The sequence below is a fragment of the Falco biarmicus genome (genome assembly GCF_023638135.1).
Source record: "Falco biarmicus isolate bFalBia1 chromosome 22 unlocalized genomic scaffold, bFalBia1.pri SUPER_22_unloc_2, whole genome shotgun sequence".
NCBI lineage: Eukaryota > Metazoa > Chordata > Aves > Falconiformes > Falconidae > Falco > Falco biarmicus.
This window is the reverse complement of record NW_026611668.1, coordinates 32,724-43,789: the sequence shown is the minus strand read 5'-3', so window position 1 is coordinate 43,789 and position 11,066 is coordinate 32,724. Positions and strand designations below refer to the sequence as shown.

Sequence of the window (11,066 nt, the reverse complement as noted above, 5' to 3'; positions counted from 1 at the left end):
CTGCGGCAGTAGTGGGGATGCTAAGGGGGGCCTAGAGGCACTGGGAAGTGTCTGGGGGGAATGCTGAGGGGGCTGGAGGCACTGGGAAGGGGCTGCGGGGTGTCTGGGGATGCTGGGGGTGTGTGTGGTGTCTTGAGGCACTTGGAGGTTGCCTGGGTGGGTACTGGGGACGCTGTGAAGGGGCCTAGGGAGATCTCGGGGGTATTGGGGAATGTTCCTGGGGTGGCACTAGAAACACTGGGGGATCTGAGGGCTCGGGGGGGTTCTGGGGACGCTGGGGGGGGGCTGAGGGTTCTGGGAAGGGGCCTGGGGTGGCACTGGGGAGGGAAACGGGGGTACGGGAGACACTAATGGGGCCTGCGGGGGCGCTGGGGACACTAGGAGGCCGCAGGGGAAGTCAGCTGCCGGGAGGGGGCGTGGCCTCCCCTGACCCCGCCTGTTCCGGCTACTGCCCCGCCCCTTCCGGCCCGGCGCCGCGCCGTGGCGGGCAAGATGGCGGCGCGCAGAGCTGTAGGGGCGGCGGTTCGGGGCTGGCGGAGGGCGGCGAGCGGGGGCGCCGGGGCGGGGGGAGGGGTACCGGGGGGGGGAGGGGCGGCGCGGAGCCGACTGTACGAGCACGTGCGCGAGGGGCGGAGCGCGCGGCCGCAGCTGGACGTGGCGGCGCTGAGCGAGCGGGAGGTGGAGCGGAGGCGCGGGGCCCTGCGGGGGGGCGACCTCGGCGGCATCGTGAGCAGGGGAGGGGGCCCCGGGAGGGCGGGTCATGCTGGGAGGGGCGGGGTCAGAGCAGGGGGGGCGGGGTCTAGTTGGAAAGGGGGCGGGTAAATCTGGGGATGGGCGGGGCCTGGGGAGAGGGCGTGTCTGGGAGAGGAGGGCCTGGGCGGGCAGAGCGTCGGGGGGAGGAGCCTCTAGGGGGGTGGGGCCTGGCTGGAGAGGGGGCGGGTCAATCTGGGGAGGGGCGGGGCCTGGGGGCTGTGGGAGGCCTGTCTGGGAGGGGAGGGGTTTGGGAGAGGGTGGTCTGGCTGGGGGCGGGTTTATCTGGGAGGGGCGGGGTAGCAGGTGGGGGTCACCTGTGTGGGTGGGGTCCTTGGGGGCGGGGCTTGTCTCGGGTGGGGCAGGATCTGGGAGGGGTGTAGGGGTGGGGTTTGGGGAAGGAGTTTTCACAGGGAGCATGTCCTTAGTTTGGGGGGCGGGGTCTAACTTTTTGGGTGTGGCCTCAGGTGGGTTGGGTCTGAGGGCGTGTCCCCGGCCCCTCCCCCCCCTCCCCTTTCCCCCCCAGGTTCGCAGCTGGGCACGGCTGGGGGAGGTGCGGGCCAGCATCGCCCGCCTGCAGGCTGAGAAGGACCAGGTGGCCCAGGGTGTGCGCGCCCTCCTGGTGAGACACCCCCCCCCCTTTTCCCTCGCCAAAGCCTTCCTCACCTCGGGACCCCCCTCTTCCTCACCCTGGGGACCACCCTTTTTCCCCCCAAAGCCTTCCCTGCCCCGGGACCCCCCTCTTCCTCCCTCCTCCCTCACCAGACCCCCCTACCCACCCATCCCCCCTCTCCTCCTGCAGGCAGCCCACGACAAGGAGACAGCGGAGGCGGTAGGGACCTTGGGGAGGGGGATCTCCTCCCCCAGGCAGGGGTATTCTGGCACGGGGATGGGGGGGGTGTGCCCCCCACGCTCCCCCCCACACCCCCTCCTCCCCCAGCTCCCCGCCTACACGTCGCTGCGGGCCCAAGGCCGCCAGATCCGGCTGGAGCTGCAGCAGCTGCTGGCTGAGGAGGCCACCCTGGATGAGCAATTCTACATCCAAGCCCTGCAGCTCCCCAACCGCACCCACCCTGAGGCGGTGAGGGGGGGGATGGGGGGCACAGCAGCGAGGGGGGGAGGGGATCAGTGCCCCCCACCCACCCCCTGATCCCCCCCTTTTCCCCCAGCCCGTTGGGGATGAGAGCCAGGCTCGTGTGGTGGAGGTGGTGGGAGAGAAACCAGGTATGGGGGCGGGTGGGTCAGGGGGGGCTTGAGGTGAGGGGAGGAGGAGGAGGGTGCGTCCAAGTGATGAGGGTTAATGGGGGGAGTGAGGAGGAGGGTGGTCTGGGGGTGAGGAGGGGTCAAGGAGGGTCCTCGGGGCAAGGAAGGGGCTGGAGGGCGGGGGGGGAAGAGGGGAGTCCAGGGGTGACGAAGGTGCTGCAGGGGAGGAAGAGGAGGGTCCCCGGGGTGAGGAAGGCTCTGGGGGGGAGAGAGAGGGGTCCCGGGGCGAGGAAGGCTCCCACCCCTCCCTCCCCCGCAGTCTTTACCTTCAAGCCCAAGGGACACCTGGAGCTGGGTGAGAGCCTGGACATCATCCGCCAGCGGTGGGTGAGCACCCATGGGTGGGGGGCTGGGTGGGTGCCACACACGTGTCACACATGTGTGTCCCCCATGACACACGTGTGTGTCCCCTCCTCGTGATGCAGGCGCCTGTCGCATGTCTCGGGCCATCGCTCCTACTACCTGTGCGGGGCCGGGGCGCTGCTGCAGCACGCGCTCGTGCGCTTCGCCATGACCAAGCTGCTCTCCAAGGTATTGGGGGGGGGGGGTGTCCAGGGGGGTCCGGGGGTTCCCCTCCCCCCCATGGCCCCCCCTTTTTCCTCCCAGGGTTTCTCCCCCCCCCATGACCCCCCCTTTTTCCTCCCAGGGTTTCCTACCCATGACAGTCCCCGACCTGCTGCGAGGCGCCGTTTTTGTGAGTGCTGCCCCCCTCCCGCCGTTCCTAAACCCCCCCCCCACCCCAGTGACCCCCCACCCCCCACCCCAGTGACCCCCCTCCCCCCCCCCCCGTACCCTTTCCCGCCAGGAAGGCTGCGGGATGCAGCCCAACGCCACCCCCTCCCCCATCTACACCATCGACCCCTCGCGCTTCGAGGACCTCTGCCTGGCTGGGACCTCCGAGGTGGGGATTGCAGGTGAGGAAAAATGGGATTTGGGGGTTGGGGGAGGGGGCTCCAGAAGCCTCACTTTCCCCTCCCCCCCCCCCCCCCCACGCCCATCCCTCCTTTGTCGTCTCCCCCCAGGGTACTTCATGGACCATGCTGTGCGGCTGGAGGACCTGCCCCTCAGGTATGGGGTCCTCAGGGTGCCCCCCACCCTGTTACCTGCTTGGGGGTGGGGGAGGGATGACCCCCTTGAGGGGTGTTGTGGAATCCAGGGCGGGGGGAGGGGTCCTGGAATTGGGGGGGGGGGCGGGGGGTCCTCACATCCCCCGCCCCGGCAGGATTGTCTGCTCCAGCACCTGCTACCGGGCTGAAACTGACACAGGACGGGAACCGTGGGGGCTCTACCGTGTCCACCAGTTCACCAAGGTACTGGGAGAACTGGGGGAAGGGGGTGAGGGGGGGGGGGGGCACATCACCACCCCCTGCCATGTGTGCCCCCCCCCTCCCCAGGTGGAAATGTTCGGGGTGACGGCGGCAGAGAGCGGGGCCGAGAGCGAAGCGCTGCTGGCAGAGTTCGTGGCTCTGCAGAAGGAAATCTTCTCCGAGCTGGGCTTGCACTACCGGTGAGGGGGGGAGGGGCGTCCCCGTGTCCCCCAGCCCCCCCCCCACGTGTCCCTGTCCCTCTCCCCCTGCGTGTCTCCCCCCCCCGCCCACTGACAGCCCCCCCTCCCACCTCCCCAGTGTCCTGGATATGCCCACCGAGGAGCTGGGGCTCCCCGCTTACCGCAAGTTCGATATTGAAGCCTGGATGCCCGGCCGGGGGAAATACGGGGAGGTGAGAGCAACTGGGGGGGGGGGGGAATCCCCCCGGGAAGGGGTGCAGGACCCCCTCCCCCATTACAGGCTGCAGCAGGAACCCACGGGCAGAGCCCCGGAGTTGAGTTCTCTGGGGAATTGGGAGGGTGAACCCCCTATTTTGGGGGTCCCTGGAGTCCAGCTGGAGGGAAAATCCCCATTATCAGACCTGGGGGGGGTCCCCAAATGCCTGTGGCCCCCCCCCCCCCCCAGATTTCCAGGCGCCTCCAACTGCACCGACTACCAGAGCCGGCGGGCTGAACATCATGTACAGCGACAGCGCCAGGCGGCTGCGCCACGCACACACGGTGAGCGCAGGGTGGGGGGTGAAAGATCCCCCCCGGGGGGGTCCCCAAAGCTCTCTACCCCTCCCCAAATCCCGGGGGGGGGTGGTGTCCCCAAACCCCCTCCACCCCCCCTCATTTTAACCCCCCCATGGTCCCCCACAGGTGAACGGCACCGCCTGCGCTGTCTCCCGAATGCTCATCGCCCTCCTGGAGTGCAACCAGCTACCGGTGCGTGGGGTGGGGGGTTTGGGGGCAACCCCAGGGTGCTGGGGGGTGCTGGAGGAGGGGGCTCACCCTCCTGCGTCCCCCCCCCCCCAGACGGCAGTGTCCGTGTGCCCCCCGCCCTGCAGCCCCTCATCGGCCAAACTGTGCTCACCCGGCCCCCAGCCCCGCTGCTGCGGTACATCGGCCCCAACCAGCCTGGGGGGGGCCCCGAGGGACCCTGAGCCCCTCCCCGAACCGGGGGGAGCCCCCCCAGCTGCACCCCAACCCGGGGGGGAGGGAGCCCTAAGGCGGTCCCTGCGCCCGACAGGACACGGATGCTGCGAGAAGCTGGCTGTGCCCTGGGCTGGAGACACGGACATACAACATGTGTGTCACAGGGACACGCGTGGGCACAGGGACATGCGCGCCCCCCCAATAAACACCTTCCCCCTGGCTGTGGACACACGTACGTGCGCTTGCACTCACATGTTCTCCCTGCACACATGCACAGCACCCAGAGAGGACACTGGGAAATGGGGGGGGCTGTGACCCCCTCCCCAGTGCCTCACACCAGGAGGAAAATGAGGAGGGGGCTGGCGGGGGGGGGAGGGGGCAGCACGCCTCTTTATTTTACAACAACCGATATAAATCCTCTACGCTACAACCAAGAATTGGGGAGGGGGGGCGGGGGGCCGAGGGGTCGGGGAGGGGGATTTGGTGGGGGGGCTCCCCAAAAGTCCAGCCAACAGCAGCAGGAGCCCCCGGATAAATAGGGGGAATTCGGAGGGGGTGGGGGGGGTGTCAGTCCACGCAGCGCCCGCTGTTGATGACGATATCGTCGTAATCCTCCTGTGGGGGGAACAGGCACTGCTCAGCCCGCCTCGAATTACTGGGGGGGGGGGGCTTCGAGGGGGGGGCCTTTGAGGTGGTAAAGGGAATGGGGTGGGCAGTGGGGGCAGGGAGGGGATTTTGGAGTGTGCAGCGTGTGCAGGGGGGCACTTACGTCGCTGTTGTCCCCCTCCCCCTCGTCGGGGCTGTCGTCGGAGTCGCCGGGGGGGTCCTGGGCCCCGAAGCGGCGCAGCAGCTGGGGGAGGCGGGGGTCCGGGCGGGTGGCGGGCGCTGTACAGGGGGGTGTATCCCACGTACATGCGGGCCGCGGGGTCTGCGCCGGCACGTAAGAGGCACTCGGCCACCTCGGGGCTCTGCGCCTCCACCGCCAGGTGCAGGGGGCTGCGGCCGCAGCTGGGCTCCTGGGGGGAGGGCAATAAAATTGGGGTGTGGGGGGGGGGGGGGCGGTGTCAGCTGCAGCACGCTGACCCCTCTGTTCCCCTCCCCCCAGCGCAGCGCTCACCGCCTTGTTGAGGTCAGCTCCAGCGCTGAGCAGCCAGCTCCACCATCTCCAGGTCTTTGCGCAGGACAGCGACGTGGAGGGGGGTGTAACCTGGGGGGGGGGGGGGGAGATGGGGGGGGCTGTGGGGAACAGCCCCCCTAAGCCCCATGGGGAGCGCACACCCAGCAGGACACCCCCCCCCAGCCCCACAGAGGGACCACCTGCCCCCATAGCAGGAACCCATGGAGGGATACCCCCCCAGCCCCCCAAGGGATGCGCCCCCCCACCCCCCCCCAAGCCCCACAGAGGGACCTCCAAAAGATCCCCCAGCTCCACAGGGGAACCCCACAGAGGGACCCCCCCCTCCCCAGAAGACCCCCTCACAGCCCCACAGAGGGACTCCCACCCACCCCCAGAGACCCCCCAACCCGCACAGAGGGACACCACCACCCCCCCCCCCAGCGGACATCCCCTGCCCCACAAGGAGACCCCCCAGCCCCATCGAGAGACACAACACGGACACCCCATGAGATCCCCCCAGCCCCACTGTGGGACACCCCCAGCCCCATCAAGAGTCACACCACACAGGCACCCCAAGAGACCCTCCCCCCCCCGCCAGGAGGACCCCACAGAGAGACACCCGCCAGGAGATCCAACCCAGCCCCCCAGAGGGGCTCCACAAAGGAGCACCCCCACACCAGGGATGCCCCCCCACCCCCCTTCCCCCCACCCCCTCCACCACCCACCGTCATAATTAACACGGTCGAGCTGGGCGCGCGCCTCCTCCTGGTGCCGGGCTGGGGGCGCCGGGGGGGTCCCCAGCAGGTGGCGGGCGCAGCCGCGTCGCCCCTCGCGACAGGCGAGGTGCAGCGCCGTGTGCCCCCCCCGCTCCTGCAGGCACAGCCCCGCGCCCGCCGCCCGCAGCTTCCGCACGAAGCCCGACAGCCCCAGGATCACGGCGATGTGCAGCGCTGTCTGCAAAGGTGGGGGGGGTACACACAGAGACCCCCCCCACTCAGCTAAGGGGGTAACACGCTCCCTGTGGCCCTCCCCTCCTTTATTTTACGCCCCCCCCCCCCCAATACCTGCCCCAGGTCGTTCTGGAGGTCCAGGTACTCGGTGCCCCCCGTGTACTGGAGGATGGAGTCCAGAAACGCCTCGTGCTCGTGGATCACGGCCAAGTGCAAGGCCCTGGGGTGGGGGGGAGGTGGGGGGGAGGTGGGTTGGGGGGGTCCTGCCACCCCCCAGCCCTACAGGCCTCCCCCGGCTCAAGGATAAACTGGGTGGGGGGGGATGTGGGGGGCGGGCACAGGGTCAGGGTGCTGAGGGCAGGGACTCCCCCCACCAAGAAAAGGAGAACGTCTCCCGCCCTCCAGGAGAGGCAGGGGGATCCTCAGACGATGGGACACCCCCCCACCCCATAAGAGAAGGGACCCCCCGAAAAGAGGAGGGACCCGCACCCGCAAAGAGGAGAAATGCCACCTCCGAGAGGACCCCTCCCCAAGGAGACAAGGAACAACCCTCCCCCAGAAGAAGTGACACACCCCCCAGAAGAGAGGCATAGGACCCCCCAGAGCAGGATGGAGGACCCCCCCCGCCCCCGAAGAGAGGGGCGGGACCCCCATAAAAAGATAGAGCCCCACCCCCAAAAAAAGAGATGTGGGACTACCCAGAAGATGATGGAGCCCCCCAAGAAAAAAGGGGTGGAACCCCCCAGAAGAGGACAGAGCCCCCCAGCAGCACCCACCCCCCAGCAGCACCCCCTCGGAGAGGACGGAGCCCCCCCCCCCCCCGCACTCACGTGTCCCCATCCTCGGTAAGGAAGCCCAGGACGTGCCGCAGCCAGGCCGTAGGGTCCCCCCCAACCGCCGCCGGGGCCTCCCCCGCCTCCTGAGCACCCTCAGCGGCGCCGACGCTCCCCAGGCCGGGCCGGGGCTGGCGGGGCCGGGGCTGGCAGGGAACGGGCCCAGCTGCCCCTCCCCCAGCGAGCCCAGGCCGCTGTCGCACCACTCATCCCCCTCGGTCCGCTTCACCTCCCCAGGGGGCGGCGCCGCCGCCGCCTCCGCCGCGGCCGCCATCGCCGGGCCCGCCGCGCTGGGCCGCCCTCAGGCCCGCGCCGCCATGGGGCCGCCGCCGTCCGGGAAATCCCCGCCGGGCCCGGCGATGGCGGCCGCGCGGGGCTGCCGGGAGCCGTAGTCTCCAGGGCACTTCCGGCAGCAGGGCATGCCGGGAGGTGCGGCGGGAGGAGGGGACCAATCAACGCTGGCCGGGAGGGGGGGGGGGTGGAATCAATCAGCTCCGAGCGAGGGGGATACTGGGAGGTGTGGCTGCAGGGTGGGGGCGCCCGCGTGGCATGCCGGGAGGTGTGGCTGAAGCGGGAGGAGGAGCGCAGTGTTCTCAGCCAATCAGCGGCGCCCGCGGGGCATGCCGGGAGGTGTGGCTGAAGCGGGAGGAGGAGCGCAGTGTCCTCAGCCAATCAGCGGCGCCCGCGGGGCATGCTGGGAGGTGCGGCCTAGCGGCAGCGTCCCCCGCCCATGGCCGAGCCGGAGGGTAACGGTGGGTGAAGGGGGGGCGGCGGGACCCCATCCCCCTGCGAGCTCTACCCACTGACACACACACCCACCCACCTCCATCCCGGTGCTTCCTTCCCAGCTCCTGGCGCCTGCGGGGACGAGGCTGAGCAGACGCGGAGTCCCCGGTGAGTTACGGCGGGTAGGCCTCACCGGGGTGTGTGTGCGGGCCTCACCGGGGCACCAAGCCCCCCGGGGGATATGGAGACCCCCGCCGCTGATCCCTCCTCCTTGACACAGACCTCCGACACGGAGCCCGGTGCTTCAGGTGACTCTGACAGTAAGTTACCTGGTGCTCGGGGGGGGGAGGGGCCCTGGTACCGGGGCGGGGGTCCCGGTACCGGGGCGGGGGTCCCGGTGGCTGATATGGTGTGCCCTTCCTCCCCCCGCAGTGGAGCTGCTGCGGAACCTCCTGTCCCGGACGCTGGGGCTGGGTGGGGAGAAGCCGGAGAAGGTGCTGGAAGAGCTGACGCTGGAGGGAGTGAGCCGGTTCCTGCAGAGCGACAGATGTAACGCGGGGGGGTTACCGGGAGGAGGGGGGGAACCGGGGGGGGTCCCGGGGGGGCTCCAGCTTTGAGGACCCCCCCAGCCCCCAATTTCCTTCCCCTTTAGGCAAGAACATCGTGTGTATGGTGGGCGCTGGCATTTCCACTTGTGAGTATGATTGAAGGGGGTGGGGTTGTTGATACCAGAGGGGTTTCAGTCCCGGGAGTGGGGAGGGGTCCCTGACGCCCCTCCCCCCCAATTATTTCAGCCGCCGGGATCCCCGATTTTCGCTCGCCCGGCACCGGGCTCTACGCCAACCTGCAGAGCTATGACCTGCCCTACCCTGAAGCCATCTTCGAGATCAGTTTTTTCAAGGTATGCCCCTCCCCCATGCCTGGATTTTTTTGGGAGGGGTCCCCACTTCGCTGACGGGGTCCCTGAGCTCCCCCCCCCCCCCCTTAATCTCCCCTATTTTCCACCCCCGCAGCAAAACCCTGAGCCTTTTTTCGCTTTGGCACGGGAGCTTTACCCGGGGCAGTTCAAGGTAAGACCGTTCCTCTGCCCCAGCTTAAAATAATATATAAATAAAATCGGGGGTGGGGGGTGGGGGGGGTGTCTCCTTGCCCCCCCAGATCTAACTGCCCCCCCCAATTTGTGTGTCTCCCCCCCCCCAGCCCACCGTCTGCCACTACTTCATGCGGCTGCTGCAGGAGAAGGGGCTGCTGCTGCGCTGCTACACCCAGGTACCTGCCCCCCCCCCCCCCCCCCACACACACTTTGGGGGAGACCCAGGGTTCGGGGGGGGTCTCACAGCTGTGCCCCCCCCCCCCCCCTCGCGGTTTGGCAGAACATTGACACGCTGGAACGGGTGGCGGGGCTGGAGCCAGAGCGGCTGGTGGAAGCGCATGGAACGTTCTTCAGCTCCCACTGCCTGCGGCCGGGCTGCCGCCAGCACTACGGGCTGCGCTGGATGGAGGGTAGGGGGTGTGGGGGGGGGGCACGGGACCCCCGGGGGGGCTGGGGCAGCCCTGGGAGGGGTGTAAAGGGGGTTTGGGGGGGTTGTGCTGGGCGTGGGGGGCTTGGGGAGGGTGTCGCGCTTGGTACTGAGCCCCCCTGGGGGTCCCTGTGCCCTGCATCCCCGCTGTGGCCCCCCTCCGGGGTCCCTGTGCCCCCCCCCCAGTGTCGTCCCTGTGCCCCCCCATTGCTTCCCTGCCCCTCGCAGTGTCCCTGTGGGCCCCCCTGTGTCCCTGTGCCCAATGCCCCCCCCTCGGAATCCCTGCTCTGCATCACCCCTCTGCCCTCCCCCCTCCCCCATCTCTGTCATCCCCCCCCTACTGACACCCCCCCCCCCCCATTTTTTCCAGAGCGCATTTTCTCCTCCCTCGTCCCCCGATGTGAAAAGTGTCAGAGTGTGGTGAAACCCGGTAAGGGGGGCACCTGGGGGATGGGGTGCCATACGCCCCCCACCCCAAGGGGGTACCTGTGCCCCGCCCCCCCCCGCCCTCCTGTTCATGCTTTGCCTCCCCCCCCAGATATCGTTTTTTTCGGGAGAGCCTCCCCTCCCGCTTCTTCACCCTCCTGCAGTCGGTGAGTGGTTGGGGGGGGGCCCTGTGGCCCCCCGGCATCGCAGCGGGGCTGGGGGGGGGCACAGTGTGGACCTCCCCCCCATTAAAGTCCCTTTTGTGTGTGTTCCCCCCCCAATAACATCCCTCATCCGCCCACAGGACTTCCAAAAAGTTGATCTGCTCATCATCATGGGCACCTCGCTGCAGGTGCAGCCTTTCGCCTCCCTCGTCAGCAGGTTGGACACCCCCGCGGCCCCCCCCAGGACCCCCCCGTGCTCTCCAATGCTGATCACCCCCTCCTTTTTCCCCCCAGGGTCCCCACCAACACCCCCCGGCTCCTCATCAACAAGGAGAAGACAGGGCAGGTGAGAGTGGGGTGTGTGTGGAGGGTTTGTTAAAGTTGGGGGGGGGGGGGCAGGGCACTGCCACAACTGTGTCCCCTTCCCCCCAGAGTGACCCCCTCATGTCTCTGATGGGCTTCGGCTGTGGCATGGACTTTGATTCTGAAAGGCTTACAGGTGGGGGGGTCTGGGGGCGTACAGGGGTGTCAGGGTGGTGTGGGGATGGTCTGTGGGGGGCTAGGGGAGCCTGGGGGGGGCATGGAGGGGTCTGGGGTGTACAGGGGTGTCAGGGTGGCGTGGGGAGGATCGAGGGGGGGCTAGGGGAGCCTGGGGGGGGCACGGAGGGGTCTGGGGGTGTACAGGGGTGTCAGGGAGGCGTGGGGAGGATTGGGGGGGGGGGCTAGGGGAGCCTGGGGGGGCACAGAGGGGTCTGGGGGTGTACGGGGGTGTCAGGGAGGTGTAGGGAGGGTCTTGGGGGGGGCTAGGGGAGCCTGGGGGGCATGGAGGGGTCTGGGGGCATACAGGGGTGTC

General features: G+C 69.1%; 3 protein-coding genes across 3 annotated transcripts in view; 2 read left to right on the top strand and 1 right to left on the bottom strand.

Annotated features, from left to right (window-relative positions):
• The first annotated feature begins 477 nt into the window (after positions 1-477).
• On the top strand, positions 478-4,702 carry SARS2 (seryl-tRNA synthetase 2, mitochondrial). The gene is given in 16 exon segments (XM_056326008.1): positions 478-726; positions 1,277-1,372; positions 1,553-1,582; positions 1,691-1,831; positions 1,920-1,974; positions 2,273-2,336; positions 2,439-2,544; positions 2,660-2,707; positions 2,819-2,927; positions 3,036-3,081; positions 3,236-3,323; positions 3,408-3,520; positions 3,639-4,008; positions 4,010-4,060; positions 4,202-4,268; positions 4,358-4,702. Coding segments are annotated over 16 exon segments (1,746 nt in total). The 5' UTR covers positions 478-492; the 3' UTR covers positions 4,486-4,702.
• Positions 4,703-4,949: 247 nt separating this feature from the next.
• NFKBIB (NFKB inhibitor beta) lies at positions 4,950-7,770 on the bottom strand. Its single transcript, XM_056326000.1, is given in 9 exon segments — positions 4,950-5,092; positions 5,247-5,351; positions 5,353-5,493; positions 5,595-5,627; positions 5,629-5,684; positions 6,320-6,548; positions 6,659-6,764; positions 7,375-7,472; positions 7,514-7,770. Coding segments are annotated over 9 exon segments (954 nt in total). The 5' UTR covers positions 7,652-7,770; the 3' UTR covers positions 4,950-5,044.
• Positions 7,771-8,013: 243 nt separating this feature from the next.
• The window catches only part of SIRT2 (sirtuin 2), a 4,345-nt gene continuing 1,292 nt past the window's right edge, over positions 8,014-11,066 (top strand). The window contains 15 exon segments of the mRNA XM_056326006.1: positions 8,014-8,123; positions 8,226-8,271; positions 8,384-8,423; positions 8,536-8,652; positions 8,756-8,797; positions 8,898-9,004; positions 9,117-9,173; positions 9,304-9,372; positions 9,477-9,606; positions 9,994-10,053; positions 10,162-10,176; positions 10,179-10,216; positions 10,354-10,430; positions 10,508-10,559; positions 10,646-10,712. Of these exon segments, the coding sequence (XP_056181981.1) occupies position 8,423; positions 8,536-8,652; positions 8,756-8,797; positions 8,898-9,004; positions 9,117-9,173; positions 9,304-9,372; positions 9,477-9,606; positions 9,994-10,053; positions 10,162-10,176; positions 10,179-10,216; positions 10,354-10,430; positions 10,508-10,559; positions 10,646-10,712 (832 nt within the window). The 5' untranslated portion in view covers positions 8,014-8,123; positions 8,226-8,271; positions 8,384-8,422.